The 15949-nt window shown below is 38.8% G+C and overlaps 1 protein-coding gene across 2 annotated transcripts in view; it reads right to left on the reverse strand.

Moving 5' to 3' along the window:
• Positions 1 to 7416: 7416 nt before the first annotated feature.
• The window catches only part of JMY (junction mediating and regulatory protein, p53 cofactor), a 91428-nt gene continuing 82895 nt past the window's right edge, over positions 7417 to 15949 (reverse strand). For both annotated transcript variants that reach the window (XM_066381693.1, XM_066381692.1), the window contains exons 9-11: positions 14924 to 15521; positions 13128 to 13438; positions 7417 to 8837 (exon numbers count right to left, since the gene is read on the reverse strand). In XM_066381693.1, coding sequence (XP_066237790.1) covers positions 13131 to 13438; positions 14924 to 15521 — 906 coding nt within the window. In that variant the 3' untranslated portion in view covers positions 7417 to 8837; positions 13128 to 13130. The remainder of the gene's footprint in view (positions 8838 to 13127; positions 13439 to 14923; positions 15522 to 15949) is intronic.

Consider the following 15949-nt stretch of genomic DNA (forward strand, 5'->3'; position numbering starts at 1 on the left):
ATTTGAACTTTTTATGAATTGCCTACTCAAGGTTTGGGATTTTATTCTAAGTGCAATGGGAAACTGGAGGGTTTTAGGTAGGAGAAAAAGACTTGTTCTCACTTTGACTGTGGGTGGAGAGTAAAGCTGCAAGGAGGGAAGAGTGGCAGTGAAGGGACAGTTAAGTGGCTAGTGCAGTAGTCTAGATGAGATGAAGATGGTCAGGACCAGACGTGGTAAGCGACAGAAAAAGTAGTGAATGTATGCCACATGGAAATTGGAATTAGGCTTGAATAGGACTTATTGAAGATGGTGTGGAGAGTGAGGGTGAGAAGGGCAGCAATGATCACTTCCTGCTCTAAACTGCAGAACTGGATGAATTGTGAAAGCCGAGTCAAGCTGGGAAGAGTTGGCTCAGGGGAACCATTTTGGACATGTTCCATTTGAGATAGGTATGAGGCATCCAACTGAAGAGACCACCAGGCAACGGAGTACGTCATCTCCAGTGTTCTGAGAAAAGGTTGGGAACCATCACGACACAGATGTCATTTAGAGACACGAGAGTGAGACTAATTAGCAAGAGCTCTCTCAAGACAGTCTGACCTGACAGCTGAGCACCAGCTGGACCTGACAGGGCTGAAGCGTGAAGGTGAAGATGCAAGGGGGGTGGAGGGTTTAAAACAAAGCTCTCTGCCACTCAGTAGTTGTCACCTTGGACAATTTAATATCCAACCCCTTTTCTTGTACATCAAACGGTTACTAATTCTTGTAGAACTGTGAAGATTAAATCACATTCTGTAATTCTCCCTTTTATATCTTCACTTATTCCCCTTTCAGTGTTCTGATTAAGAATTTTTACAAGTAGGGACTGCCTATCATATTGCCCATCTGCCTTCCAAAGTCAATGGATGGACTTTAGATGCTGAGGTTAGAGACATTTTAGACAGATACATGTGTTGGGGGAAAGGCATGAGATGAGTAAGCAGAATGGAGACAGTAGGGGTAAAGGCTTGGAAAGGAGATCTGTCTTCCCATAGAAAGCCTTGTAGCTTGGGGCATGTTTTCTTTAGCGAGCATGGAGGCAGGAAATCCTAGCCTCTATTCAATGTACTGCAGAGCCTGGCCACTGAAATCAGTGATAGGAGAAAAGAATCTGAGATTAGAAAGATGCTCAATGGCCCAAGTATATGGAGTCAGTCACAGCATTGCCAAGAGCAAATGGAGGAGACAGAGGAGAAAGAAGTAGGAGGCTGCTGTTATTAGAGGATGCACCCATAAGCCCTCCGTAGGAGAATTTACAAGTCATCAGTCTATTAGAGGTTAAGTAGTTGACAGATAGGTTTAGAGAAAGATGAGGGTACACAACTGGTAAGAAGACTTGTTTGTGAATGAGCAAGATTATCAGTGGAGAGATCTGGAGAAAATATGAACATGAAGGAGAACAAAGTTTCTGGTATGCAACAAAGTTGTGGGGTCTCAGTGAAAAGGGGAACTTGGCAGAGGGACAGAGTGCTTGGGAAATATGGTTACTTATCACTCACTACCAATCAGGAGCTGTCAGAAAGTGATGGAATGTAGGATTTTTTGCACCAAAGAATTTTAAGACTCTCATAAAGGGCTTCTTATAGCAAATAATTCATGGTATCCAACCAGCTTATAGAACTCAGCAAGGTCAGGATAGACACAGTCAGTCACAAGGGAGTAAGGAATTTTGGTCGGGCCTTCAGTTTTTCACCTTAGTAAAAAGGCTAACCCTACAGAGGCGGCTACCCAGTAAACTACCAGCCTCAAGCCAAGAGCACGATTTTCACGAGGGTGAACTAGGTACTAGGAGTCTGCTGAAGCACTGTTGAGAGTTTTATTAATTTATCCAAATTTAATTGAAGGCAGTCCCAAAGTTCAACCTGTTCAGCCCATCATTTTATAAATAAGGACTTGGGGAAAAAGGGGGCCTGGCAGCACCTGGAACCTAATTCCACTAAAGGATGCCTCCCTTAGACATTGTACCTCTTACGTGTTGGGATCAAGTTAGCACAGGCTAAGTATATCTGCTGGGACCCAGTTAAGCTAGCCCTATGTTTAAGCATGATCTAGTAATTTCCCCTATTAGATCATCACAAACTGACTATGAAAATGAAAGACAAAGATCTTCAAATTTTGGAAGTATTTCCAGATTATGTAGATAGTTATATAGATGACATAGATAAGACTATTACTAGTATAATGCTGCCATTAAAATATTTTAGAGTTTATTTTTAAAAATGTTTTGATTATGTTGGGGGGGAAGAGAGAGGGAATGAGAGAGAGAAGGGGAGGAGCAGCAGGCATCCACCTGCAGTAGTTGTTTCTCATATGTGCCTGGACTGGGCAAACCCAGGGCTTTGAACCAGTGGCCTCAGTGTTTCAGGTTGACGCTTTATCCACTGCACTTCCACAGATCAGGCAATATTTTATTATATTTTAGTAACAAACTATTAAGAAGCGTTGAGGTGAATAGTCTCTGAATCCTGTTAAACACCAAGTGCACAACAACTTGCTATGCTCCTTCTATGGGAAATGAAGGGACAGTATCTCCTACCAATGTTAATAAACAAAATGAGGTTAACTCAATAAATATCTTTTATTAAAGAAAAACTGGAATATTGTTAAGCACCAAAACTGTATATTGGTATACTGCATGTACAAGAAGAGAAAGGTGATTGCAATACTTGGTGTACAAGGACTTAACTCTGAAGTCATGAGTGTAAAAACATGAAATACAAAGCAATACAAGCAATACAATAATTACGATGCAGAAAAGTTCAATAAAGAGCAAAAGGCAAGTCAAAATAATTATTAGAAATTTCAGAGTATTGCTATAAATGCTTGCTTAATTTTGTTTGTACTTTTTAATACTTTAAAATGAGCATATTTAAGTATTGTAAATTTGCAAGAGTTGGCATTTACAATACACTGTGCACATTGCCCATGTAATGTAACTGTGTTAAAGCCACCCTTAAAAGCCAAGCACAACGTGCTAGTGTTTTGCTTCTACCATTATAATATTGCACAAAGCTAGTAAATGGTGGATCAGTCTGCCATTAAAATTTTCATTTGACCAGAAAGGCTAAAAAACACATCAGTTTCATGAGCCCTTGTGGCCTTCAATTTTTCATAAACTATATATGTATTATGGTTTTAACCTTGGCAATACATACAGTACAATGAGAAATTCAACGAGACAGTGAGGATTCTGTCCAAGCTGAAGAAGTCAGGTCACTGTATGGGTTGTATTGTCTATTCCTTTTGGTTCACAAACGAAGGGAAAATGCCATCTTGTGATTATGGAGACTTCTGAAAACCAATATAATTAGTATTGGGAAAAGCTAGAATAACTTGTTACACTCTTTGATAGTTAAGCATAGAACATGCAAGTTAAAAAAACAAAACAAAACCCAAAACTTCCCATTTTAAAATTGAACTCTATAACCAACACTTATTATACCTTTTGTACATGTCTAAATATCACTTTCCATGATCATTCCTTAACTCCCCCAAATGAGCCACTCTTAGTTATATCTGACTTTAAAAAAAAAGCACACAAAATCTTTCCCCTAACCCTTAAAACAAACGATTGCTTTGAGATTCAGTGTGAAATAACATTGATAAAATATTTAATATGTCAATCTCAGAGGTATTTTCTGTACATGCACCTTATAGTGTCATAATAAATGTATGGAGAATGGGAGAAACATTTATAAATTTGGAATTCAACTAAATTCATCAAATACCAGCTGTACATTTACTGTGGGCAAAAGAGAAAATTTCAGAAGCAACACATCTCTGAAGTAACTCAATGGGCAAACATTTAACACATAGCCGTGAGTGCGCACACGTGCACAACCACACACACACAATCCAGACTCTCTCTCACCTTTAAAAAAACCTGTTTACATACACGATAGTTTAGGCAGCAATATAAACTCATTTTGTAAGAAAAACTTTTAAATTAGACTATATTTATAGGATAAAAAATACCACTGCTTCATTTTTACAAAGCAATTAAGCAGAGATATGTTTAATGTGCTTTAACTAAAGAGCACTTTGCAGCAAAGTTCAGAAATAACTACTGAATTGTTCAGTAGCACTAAATAAATGCAACATGCTCCAACAGTAAGGTGCTCCTACTTTCTTACCTCTCCCATCTGAAATACATTTTGCTGGTCAACCCTCTAACACTAAGCATAGTTCTTCTATGCTAAGCAATAAATGGGGAATAAGATCTGTTTAAAATGCACATTTAACTTTACATTATTTAAATTCAGTGCAAAATTAGGCAAAACTTATTAAAATTTCTGCTTTCACTATCAAATGGTTGCACACTAATAATGAGTCTGCCACAGTTTTAAAATGTTTTACAGCTGTTCAAAAAGATTTTTTTTTACAAATAACCTGGTAAAGTATATGAAATTTCAGCTCCCTGATAAGGCCTTTAAGGACCTATTAGTACCTTCCAGGTTGGTATCTGATGTTAAGTGCATAAAAATGAAATAAAAAACAAACAAAAAACAACTACTAGTATTTAGTAAAAGAAAAATACTTTTCTTAGACTAAAAGCATTGACTTAAATATATAAACATACTCAGTGAATGTAATTAAAAAATGGAGTCTTAGGGAATGTATAAATTTAAGTTGTTATTAATTGTATACTGGGGTCCCATTCCAAACAGAGAGGATGCTCCCCATTCATTTTTGTTCCACTGACATAAGAGTTTTAATTCTTAGTGTCTGCTATGGCCAAAGTATGATTATGAAAGTGGTCACGCTATATGTTACCAAATATTGCTACACAGTTCAGCTTTGTAGAAATAAGGATTTCCCCCCCTCTCATTATACATAAAAGTGCTGAGAATTTTCTATGGTTTCATGTAAAAAAAAGCCCCACAATCCCACTGTGGAAATACTATACCCGATCAACTATCACAGCTACGTCTAAGAGTTTATTTGAAAATGGATTTGAAAAATGCATTTTATAGAAGTGTTTCAGTTCCACAATGAAGAATTAAGGAATGATTGTTTTTATGCTGCTCACAAACTCAGTAAGTCTATAAAATATACATTAAGGAAGCAAGACAGTTGCTCGTCTTTTAAAAATCCTCTTGAGCCAGGCATTGCCTCATACTGCTATACTACAGTACCATTAGGATTTTAAACCATTAGGAATACCTTTATACAGGCCACACAGATTATATATACAGTTTTAGTTGCATTAGGAGAAACATTTAAAATTGACATTCAAGTGAACGGTAACGTTAACCTGAAAACATTCCCCAAATCATCATCTACTTGTTTCCCTATTTTAAATATTGTATACTGCAGTTGAGACTAGATTGGTAATTAGCGTCTAAACTGATTCAGCATAAGCAAGCAGCTGTTTGTGGACCCTAATATGGAAATGATACATTAACTGAATTATAACTGTCAAATATTTAAAACCACATAAATAGTACAGGCAAGTTTGGAACTGGAAACATGATCATCTCTAAGTACCATCATAACTATATAAATATAATACTCAGGCCATCTTATTAGGGGGCAAGGAAAATGAAAGAATTTAACCATGCCTACATAATCCCCGTTGAGCTCTGGAACTGCTTTAAACTTAAAATGAGGATTCAACTGGTCATCTCATCTTGACAGACCAGGTGGACCATAGTCATCTTAAATTATAATATTTGTGAGAACTCTAATAAAAGGGTGATGACCTGCAGTAACATGCAATTCTGTAGAAGGAATCTGTATCTCAAAGGGTAATGTGCTGGAGAAAGTTACTTACCAGAGAATGAGCATAGCTGGCTGCATTAAACTACTCATGTTTTAAGTGTGAGATGACCTTCACGCAGTAGAATATAGTACCCTTTATAAATGAACCTGCCTCTCCTTTAAAGGGATCCCTGCTGTTAACACTAAATGGTTAGCAATTCCCTCTAGATATATGAGAATTCTAGTGTTTTTGCTGTTAATTTAACACTATCCTCCTGTATTTTCCTAAATGTCAATGAGTAAAAAACATGTTGTGAACAAGCATCCACAGGCATAAAATTGATCCATGATTTTTTTAAGGTTTGCAAATTCACTAAATTCTTTTCAATTACATTAACAATCAAACCTGATCATTCTTTGGGTAAAATGCATGCTTCAATACTTTATTGATGGTAAAAGAAAAAAAAAATCTACCCTCAATCACCATCATGGGATGAAAATTAGTTTATATATTAGATCTAAATTTTTAATCTTCCCAGACAAGATGTGAAAATAGTGCTCGAATAAACCAATGTATTGTGAAAATTCTGTGCAAAAGCTCATCTTCTCAATGTATTACCCACATTTAAACATTTTGTTTTGTATAACCTGTAGCCAGAAAATTTTCTCCATAATTATTTTAAGTAAGTAACATTTTTAAATGATGAAGGTGTAAGCATTTCTTTTTTCTCCAGCACACCAATTCATTGGAGGGCTTTTACAATGAGCTGCTTTCTGAGTCTAGGCCAGAGAATCCCTTGTAAGAAACAAAAGTTCTGGCCCTGGCCGGTTGGCTCAGTGGTAGAGCGTCGGCCTGGCGTGCAGGAGTCCTGGGTTCGATTCCCGGCCAGGGCACACAGGAGAAGCGCCCATCTGCTTCTCCACCCCTCCCCCTCTCCTTCCTCTCTCTCTTCCACTCCCGCAGCTAAGGCTCTATTGGAGCAAAGTTGGCCTGGGTGCTGAGGATGGCTCTGTGGCCTCTGCCTCAGGTGCTAGAATGGCTCTGGATGCAACAGAGCGACCCCCCAGAGGGACAAAGCATCGCCCCCTGGTGGGCATGCCGGGTGGATCCCAGTCGGGCGCATGCGGGAGTCTGTCTGACTGCCTCCCCATTTCCAACTTCATAGAAAAAAAAAAAAAAAAAGAAATAAAAGTTCTTTTTGGTACTTCAGTCCTTACCTCCCTTCATATAAAGGCCAAGATCTGTCTTATCAGAATTACAGTCTAGAGCAGGGGTCCCCAAACTACGGCCCGCGGGCCGCATGCGTTCCCCAAAGCCATTTATCCGGCCCCCGCCGCACTTCCAGAAGGGGCACCTCTTTCATTGGTGGTCAGTGAGAGGAGCACATTGGCCATCTCATTAGCCAAAAGCAGGCCCATAGTTCCCAGAGCCATTCTAGCACCTGAGGCAGAGGCCACAGAGCCATCCTCAGCACCCAGGCCAACTTTGCTCCAATAGAGCCTTAGCTGCGGGAGTGGAAGAGAGAGAGGAAGGAGAGGGGGAGGGGTGGAGAAGCAGATGGGCGCTTCTCCTGTGTGCCCTGGCCGGGAATCGAACCCAGGACTCCTGCACGCCAGGCCGACGCTCTACCACTGAGCCAACCGGCCAGGGCCAGAACTTTTGTTTCTTACAAGAGATTCTCTGGCCTAGACTCAGAAATACTGGTCAGTTTGTTGATTTAAATTTACTTGTTCTTTATTTTAAATATTGTATTTGTTCCTGTTTTCTTTTTTTTTACTTTAAAATAAGATATGTGCAGTGTGCATAGGGATTTGTTCGTAATTTGCGTTTTTTTTTAAAGTCCGGCCCTCCAATGGTCTGAGGGACAGTGAACTGGCCCCCTGTGTAAAAAGTTTGGGGACCCCTGGTCTAGAGAGTACTGTAAACTGAGTCCAACATATCTACCTTCATTCAAGTCCACAACAGTCCAGCTGAGAGTTCATAATGGCTTTAGGGCTCCATTACAACAAAACCAGCATCGAGAGCTACATATATGTTTAAATATTCAGTGACAATAACAGGCTCTCTCCCAAAATTCCACTCAAAGCATGTGAAGATAATGAAATGCCAGCTAAGGAGGCTGTTCTGCCTGTCTGCTTTCTTCTGCATATCTGTAGAGCACACATTTTTTTCACTGTGGAACTTAAAAACAAAAACTTAAATGGTGTATGATAAAAAGACTTAAGAACTGCATCCCTATTATAGAATCCTGACTTATGATTTGCAATAGGAAAGTCATGTTGAGTTATAGTAATTAAGCAATAGTTCAAACAAAAAGACTAAACATAATTTGATATATTATCAAATTAGTATTGCTTCTCATAAACAAAACTGCACATAAAATTCAAACTATTATAAATTCACAATTATGAAGAGCTATTGGAAATTTTTACTTTGAAAAGTTACAAAGTGTAGATAAGAGTGTGTGGTCTTCTAAAAATATGCCATGTTAAATGTATCATGCGGAGGTAAACACGGTAATAGATGTATCTCCATTGTTAGTATCTTTCCAGATGTTGTTGAACATCTTTATGAAAATTCCTCTGGAGATGAGTAATGTGGAAATTTTCATCAGATGCATTTCCATTTGATTTTCTTTCAATTCCTGTCCTACAGCTATCATGATAAAACTTATTCAGAGTGTTACACTATTTATATAAGCTGATATGGAAGAAGTTCTATAATTTTCAAGCAGATGACTATTCAGTGCACTGGTTGACTATTCAGTCAACCCGGTGTTCTTCCAACTCAGAGTGACCCCTAGCTTTACTGGCCATTACAAGTGTGTAAGTGGACAGACAGGAGGAGAAGGTGGTAGAAAACAGGGATCTCCTTGAAGGCCTTTTCTTCACTGCAGCCAGGAAAACTGCACATCTAAAACTCATGCTAACCGCCATCTATTGGAATGACTGGAAAAGTGGTAATTTGCCAATTGTGCTTCCTTTTTTTTCATACCACTGAGCCAATACACTCTGATTTAATGGAATCCAACTGAACCAAGTGCTTAACATTTGTTTTCCAAAAGAATATGAATCAATCTTCAACTGCAGGTATTTTTTTCTTTCTGTTGAGTCACCTGTTTACAAACAAAATAAAGTATATTTTAAAAGGATGCCCTATTAAAGGTAGTGTGTAGATATGTTCCCTCATACCTTTTGCAATATCCAGAATGAACACTGATGGTCTTTTCTTATATAAATGGCCATTTCTACAAATGGTTTACAAGACACTTACAAAAAATGATATGCTTATACTCAAAAAGCAATAAAAATAACTTACATATGGATTTTGATCAGGGTTAAAAGGTTGTATGTTAGATTCACTTTCATTGTTACTCCTTGTTACTCCTTTCATTATGTCAAACTATATACAAAAAGGAAAATATGATCTTAAAATGTCTGCCTCATAAACTGCCAGAATAGTAAGAACCATTATTAAATGACATCTTTAAAATTCACTAGGGAGCAATTTTTGTTATACTGACATTTAGAGAATAGGATTAATATTAGTCTTTAAATGGATGCTTTATCAGGACTTTTTAAAATTCCAAATAGTTGTGTTTGAGATGTATGAGCTAACCTATGGCACAGGAGTATTTATATAAAGGACCTATTTATCAGATAAAAGCTGACATGGACACGAATAAAATGTCAACTTATTTTATTAGAGTTCTGTTATATTTAATACTGTAATAAATATATTTATTTATTACATGTGAAAGTGTGACTGAGAAACTGAATTTTTAATTTGATTTAAATTAGGTAGTATAAAATATTTGTTCAGTAAATATAATTTTATTGTTTTGATAGATCATTTCACTTTAACCTTGAATATTTAGCATCCAAATTGAGATGTGCTACACTGTAATTCATACTAGTAAGTATAGAATACACAGTGAATTTTGAAGACTCAGTACAAAAAAATGTAAAATTACATCATAAATTTTTTTACGTTGGAAGATACTATCTTGGATACATCATGTAAAATAAAGTTAGTAACATCAATTTCACCTATTCCTTATTACTTTTTAAAATATGACTATCAGAACTTTAAAAATCCTATTTGTGGTTGACATTGTATTTCTATTGGACAGCGTCATTTTAGTTACTTCATAAGTTTCAGAAGCACCTCACAGTAAAATTAGAAACACAGTAAGAAAGTTTATATAATTACATATTTCCTTATGTTTAGAAATGCTTGTGGCCCTGCCGGTTGGCTCAGTGGTAGAGCGTCAACCGGCGTGTAGAAGTCCCGGGTTCGATTCCTGGTCAGGACAGGCAGGGGAGTTGACCATCTGCTTCTCCCCCCTTCTTCTCCTCTCGCAGCCATGGCTCAATTGGTTCAAGCACATCAGCCCCGGGCACTGAGGATGGCTCCATGGAGCCTCCACCTCAGGTGCTGGAAATAGCTTGGTTGCGAGCATGGCCCCAGACTGGGGTTGCCAGGTGGATCCCAGCTGGGGCACATGAGAAAGTCTGTCTCTCTGCCCTCTTCTAGTAAAATAAATAAATAAATAAGAAATACTCTTCAAGGACACTATCCCCTACAGCAATCTCTGGGCAGAGCTTCTAGAGGAGGACAGGTAGAACAGGGACCTTTCCTTTTTACTTCATGGAGTTTTGAGAAATTATCTTCTCAAAAAAAGTAATTACATTAATGATATAAAGTCTCTAAGAATAAAGCCAATTAATAATGGGAAATAAAAATTATAGCCTTTTAGCTTTCTGTAGAGAAGTATCTAAAAGTTCAGGGCCTTTAAAAATGATTTCCCTCGACTGCACACAGGCAGTCAAACAACTCCTAACCAATGCCTGCTCAGTCAGTGAGAAGGACAACTAGTGTATGGCTCGCTTCTGGTATGGGATACACTCACTTTTTTTTTTTAAGATTTCAATTTTCTTAGTTTTGGAAGTGTTTATTTTATTTATTTATTTTGTGGCAGAGAGAGTCAGAGAGAGGGACAGATAGACAGAAAAGGAGAGAGATGAGAAACATCAATTTCTCGTTGCAGCTCCTTAGTTGTTCATTGATTGCTTTCTCATATGTGCCTTGACCGAGGGGCTACAGAAGACTGAGTGACCCCTTGCTCGAGCCAGCAACCTTGGGCTCAAGCTGGTGAGCCTTGCTCAAACAAGATGAGCCCGCGCTCAAGCTGGTGACCTCAGGGTCTCAAACCTGGGTCCTCTACATCCCAGTCCAATGCTCTATCCATTGTGCCACTGCCTGGTCAGGCCTATGCTCACTGTTTTTTAAAACTGGCTTTGCAGATATCTGAGCTCATCCATTTTCTGGAAGTATTTCATTGTTTCTCTTAACATTATACTACATCATACACCAGCCACAAAAAAATCAGTCAAAAAGAGAAAAGTTTTAGGCAATTTTTAAAGTGGTATTTATCATACACATATTCTTAACATCTGGAGCTGTAAATAACTGTGCAGCCACTTGAATATAGGCAGTACTGTTGCAGTGTCTCTGAGTTTAGGCAGGGTCTGGTGGGATAGAAGAAGAAAAACTGAAATGAGCAACTGCCATGTACCCTGACTGGGCCACTTCAGGCACTATAATGAAAGGACTAAGCACACTCATTTATGTGAAGGCCCGGCTGTGGGATTAACCAATCAGTAATAAGATAGTGGTTTCAGGCACAGCCTTAGCAGCTCACTGAGAAACTATGAGCAGGAGACAAGGCAGTAAGTAGCCAGCACTGAAATATGGGAGGCAATGTATAAACATCCAGTTGTGGAAAAGATTTCCAGTCAGGCACATTCGTACACCAAGTAGACAAACTGATAGATTTACATCCCTCTACAAAGCACTGTGTACATATGTACAAGCACAAATGATTTGAAATTATTTTGGGATCCAAAAACAGTAAACCATGCAAGAGTGACCGTTAATCAGGGCCTCTACAAGGCGGCCCTTGGAAAGGACAACAAAAGCCCAAGACCCATGGCAGGACCGTGGTGCTCTGTAATGTTATCTCAAGCACTTTAAAGGTAACACACAACCACTTATCAAGAGGAATGTGGTTTGCCCCATTTTGTTAAGCTACTGATCTGTGCAGATGCTGCTGGAGAGAGGTGGGATTGGGAGTGAATAAAAAGATTATCCTGATGGACCCATGCCCAAAATGAATAGGTAAAATTGCTTTTAGTAACATCTGATATCCAAAATAGTATCTTTGCACATGTAATCAATATGAAAATTTGTATTAAGCCTCCAAAATTCAAATGTATTCCTGCATATACACCAGATCTATTTCGTCAGTATCCTGGGGAGTGAAGGTCAGGAATCTGTACCCCCCTCTTTTTCTTTTGAGAGAGAGAAAGAGAGAGAGAGAGAGAGAGAGAGAGAGAGAGAGAGAGAGAGAGAGAAGAGCATCAGTTTGTAGTTTCACTTAGTTGCTCCATCTAGTTGTGTACTCACACTATGTGCCCTGACCAGGGGTTGAAAACCCATGAGCTCTGGTATGCTGGGTTGATGCTTTATTGCTTTATCCACTAAGCCACTCTGCTGGGGCCAGGAATTTTTTAATAAGCTTTCCAGGTAATTCTTATAATCAATTACATTTAAGAATAACTGCTAATAAAGAAGTTTATTACTCTTTCTTTACTTCTTCTAGGCCTATGAGTATTCCCCCTTTTGGTGAAATGTTGTGATGCTACATACTATATAACTCGGAGTATATATTATCTTTACTGATTCTATGTATTTAGCATAATTTGTGCCACATTCCTTTATAGTTAATTACTTATTAAAATGTACTGGAGTATAACTCTCTTATTACCCTAGGAAAATGCCAAATATGTAACCAATACCCACAGGGCTACTCAATAAGATATGTGTTTATAATTTTTGTATTATGTTAACTGCAATTTTAACTAAACAATGCAGTAATTATAATAAGACTGATAAACCTCAATTTTAAAGGTTTAGAAGCTAAATAATCAGCTAATAAAATTATTTTTCTAGACTGATCTTTAAAAATTTCTTTGCAGGCAGAACATCAAAATTCAATATGCATAACAGTTTGTAATCAAAATATTTCAGTTAGAGGAAGACTTTTCTGTTTTTTTAAAGCTAGAATAAGAGTGTCCTGTGATTGGAATATATCTTCTTGTGATATGTACTATAATGAGCTGAATAGAAAAACAGCATATACAAGCAGTATCTTTGAAAACTGCTTTTCTATTGTTTCTAGAAACTACAGAAGTAAAACTTGAAGTTTACAAATGTATGACCCAACTACAATTGAGCTGTACAATAAATAATAAACCTCAGACTCAATAAACTGTAACAGACCTCATTACCCAATATAAAAGCTGTGTTACCAAAAGCTACTGAAGAAAGTAAGACCATTTACTTGTTAGTTTTCCCATTCTGTGCAAGGCAAAGCCTCTTCTTCATCTTCTGATTCAGGGGATGCTTCTTTGATTCTTCTAAGAGCTTCATGGATACTCCTTGTTAGAGGGTCTGTGTCAGGCAGAAGCGTGAAGGATTCTCTCAAAACTTCCTTCTGTACTTTCTTCAATTTTACCCCCTTCCTTATTTGTGCCAAGATATTATTACTATCATCTTCATCAGGAAAAGGAGGCAAAGTTCGCTGTTCAACCTTTTTCAGGTGAAAACTACCACGTTTCAAGGAAGCTAGCACCTCATCCATGGGTGAGCTCACTTAAAAAATGAAAGAACATTACAGTTAGGATTGCACTTAAGAGTCAAACTATTACTACAGTATAACCTCTAGACTTCAGGACTGTGTTAGCCCATGACACCGAAAACGTCATTAACAAAATGGGCCATAAAGCACACGAGATCCTAATTATGCTAAAAGAAATCCCAAGACTCAAGTTCTAAGTCAGCTATTAGTTATTTCTAAAATTTCCCATGTGAGAGAAAGGAACAGAGTGTGAGCAAGAGGTGGTCTTTAAGAGTATCACAGGTGAGGCTACAAAGGATTTCCATAATGCAGCAGTCCAATCTAAATTCAGACTGATTTAAAAAAAAATTTAAATTAAATTTTGGTTCATTATAGTGATTGTATTTGTTTTTCATATAAAATTCTACTTGGGACATGGTAAAATATATTTTAAGGATGGTCTCAGATAAAAATAAAATATGCAGAATGTTTTTTTTTTTTTTTTTTTTTTTCATTTTTCTGAAGCTGGAAACAGGGAGAGACAGACAGACTCCCGCATGTGCCTGACCGGGATCCACCCGGCACGCCCACCAGGGGCGACGCTCTGCCCATCCTGGGCGTCGCCATGTTGCGACCAGAGCCACTCTAGCGTCTGAGGCAGAGGCCACAGAGCCATGCCCAGCGCCCGGGCCATCTTTGCTCCAATGGAGCCTTGGCTGCGGAAGGGGAAGAGAGAGACAGAGAGGAAAGCGCAGCGGAGGGGTGGAGAAGCAAATGGGCGCTTCTCCTGTGTGCCCTGGCTGGGAATCGAACCCGGGTCCTCCGCACGCTAGGCCTACGCTCTACCGCTGAAAATATGCAGAATGTTTTATGGCAGCTGAAGCTCCTTAAGAGCCAGGATTCTTTTCTGTTCTTTTCAAAAACAGCTTTAAGGCATATATAACATGCAATAAATTGCACAGATTACTTCCTGTTCCTTAACTCCCATATGTGCCTTGACCAGGCAAGTCCAGGGTCTCAAACTGGTGACCTCAGCATTCCAGGTCAACACTTTATCCACTGCACCACCACAGGTCAGGCCTCCTTTTTGCTTCTTTAAACAGAGTGTATACTAAAGTCCTCAATAAACATCTGACCAAATATTATACTGTCTTGCCAAAGTCATCCTAGTGTGAGTTCTAACCAGATGGCTTACGCTTTCTAATGTGAGTATCTTTCTTGTGTTTCCCAGGTCTAATCAGACTTTCTTATGCAAAAAGATCAAGGGTCGTTTCAGAAAATATATTTTTAAAAACATGCTTACCAACTAAAGAAGGTGCACATTTCTGTGTCTGTACACATTTGTCAATGTGGGTTGGTAAGAACTCTGCCCTGCTCTGACCTTGAAAACCTGTTTGCTATCAAATAATGTTTAAAAATAAAATAATGTTTTAAAGCTATGCAACATCTTATGAAATAAGTCCTTTGATTATGCCTCACTTTATTCAACAAAGGAACATGACAATTCCTTTGTAACTTACCTCTCCTCCTCTGCAAACCTTCAGCAGTCTTTTTGAGCTTCTTCCTGGCACTGACCAGCTGGCTACTGTCAAAGAGGCGTGCTGAGGGGGCGCTGGCCGACTCTGGGATCCGCTTCTCGCTCCCCTCCGTTCCAGCCAGACCTTTCTCCAGTGTCTCTGGGCTGTTGTCCTTAGCAACAGGCAAAGGTGGTGGGGGGGGAGGGGGGGGAAGGGGTGGGGGGGGAGGGGGTGTTGGAGGAAGAGGTGGTGGGAGTGGATCTGTGGTAACAGAACCTGGTTCAAGGTCAGTATTATTCAAAAGTGAAAGAGAAACAGTGGGAGGCAGTTGCGAGGTAACATCACTGAGAGGTAATGAAGTGGCTTCAAGTTGTAGTAATGAAGTCTCCTCAAGCTGTCCGAGGCTTTGGGCTTCTGCTGTCTGCGGGGACCCAAGCCTGACTCTGCCGTCCTCCACCTCCTCACTGTCCTCCTCCCCCTGGAGCGCCCCTGCCGCAGCGCCGCACTGGTCCTCGCCCGGCACAGGGCTGGGGGCACTCCTCCTCCTCGCGTGAGCCAGCCGCAGTCTAGTTGACTTCAGTATAACTTGGCCAGGGTACCTCTAAAAAATGAGAAGTTATCATAACTGATTAAATTACATTAAAATGAGTTATGAATAAATGGTTATTTTCTCCCTCAAATGAAAGATGTTATTTGGGAGCTTTTGTGATTTTCAGAAAAAATTCTTTAATAAAGTTACACAAAAGACCACAGTACGGAAGTGTACTACCCTCGTCATCACCAAACTCCGCATTAGCTGCTTATCATCAAACCCTTTATCAAGGTCTTATATCCTTTCATCAACTTAAGCAAGTATTGAAAACTGCCACATGATTTAAAAAAAAAGGTCTTTACTGAAAAAACAAATTTAAACAAAAAAAAAATAACAGCAATGTAAATTATACAACATAAATGGTGTCAAAGAAATATATACAGAAAGCTAAGGAACTATTACTCATTTCTTATACATATTTTTAAATGCTTACAGAT

This window comes from Saccopteryx leptura, chromosome 4, assembly GCF_036850995.1.
Source record: "Saccopteryx leptura isolate mSacLep1 chromosome 4, mSacLep1_pri_phased_curated, whole genome shotgun sequence".
Classification (NCBI taxonomy): Eukaryota; Metazoa; Chordata; class Mammalia; order Chiroptera; family Emballonuridae; genus Saccopteryx; species Saccopteryx leptura.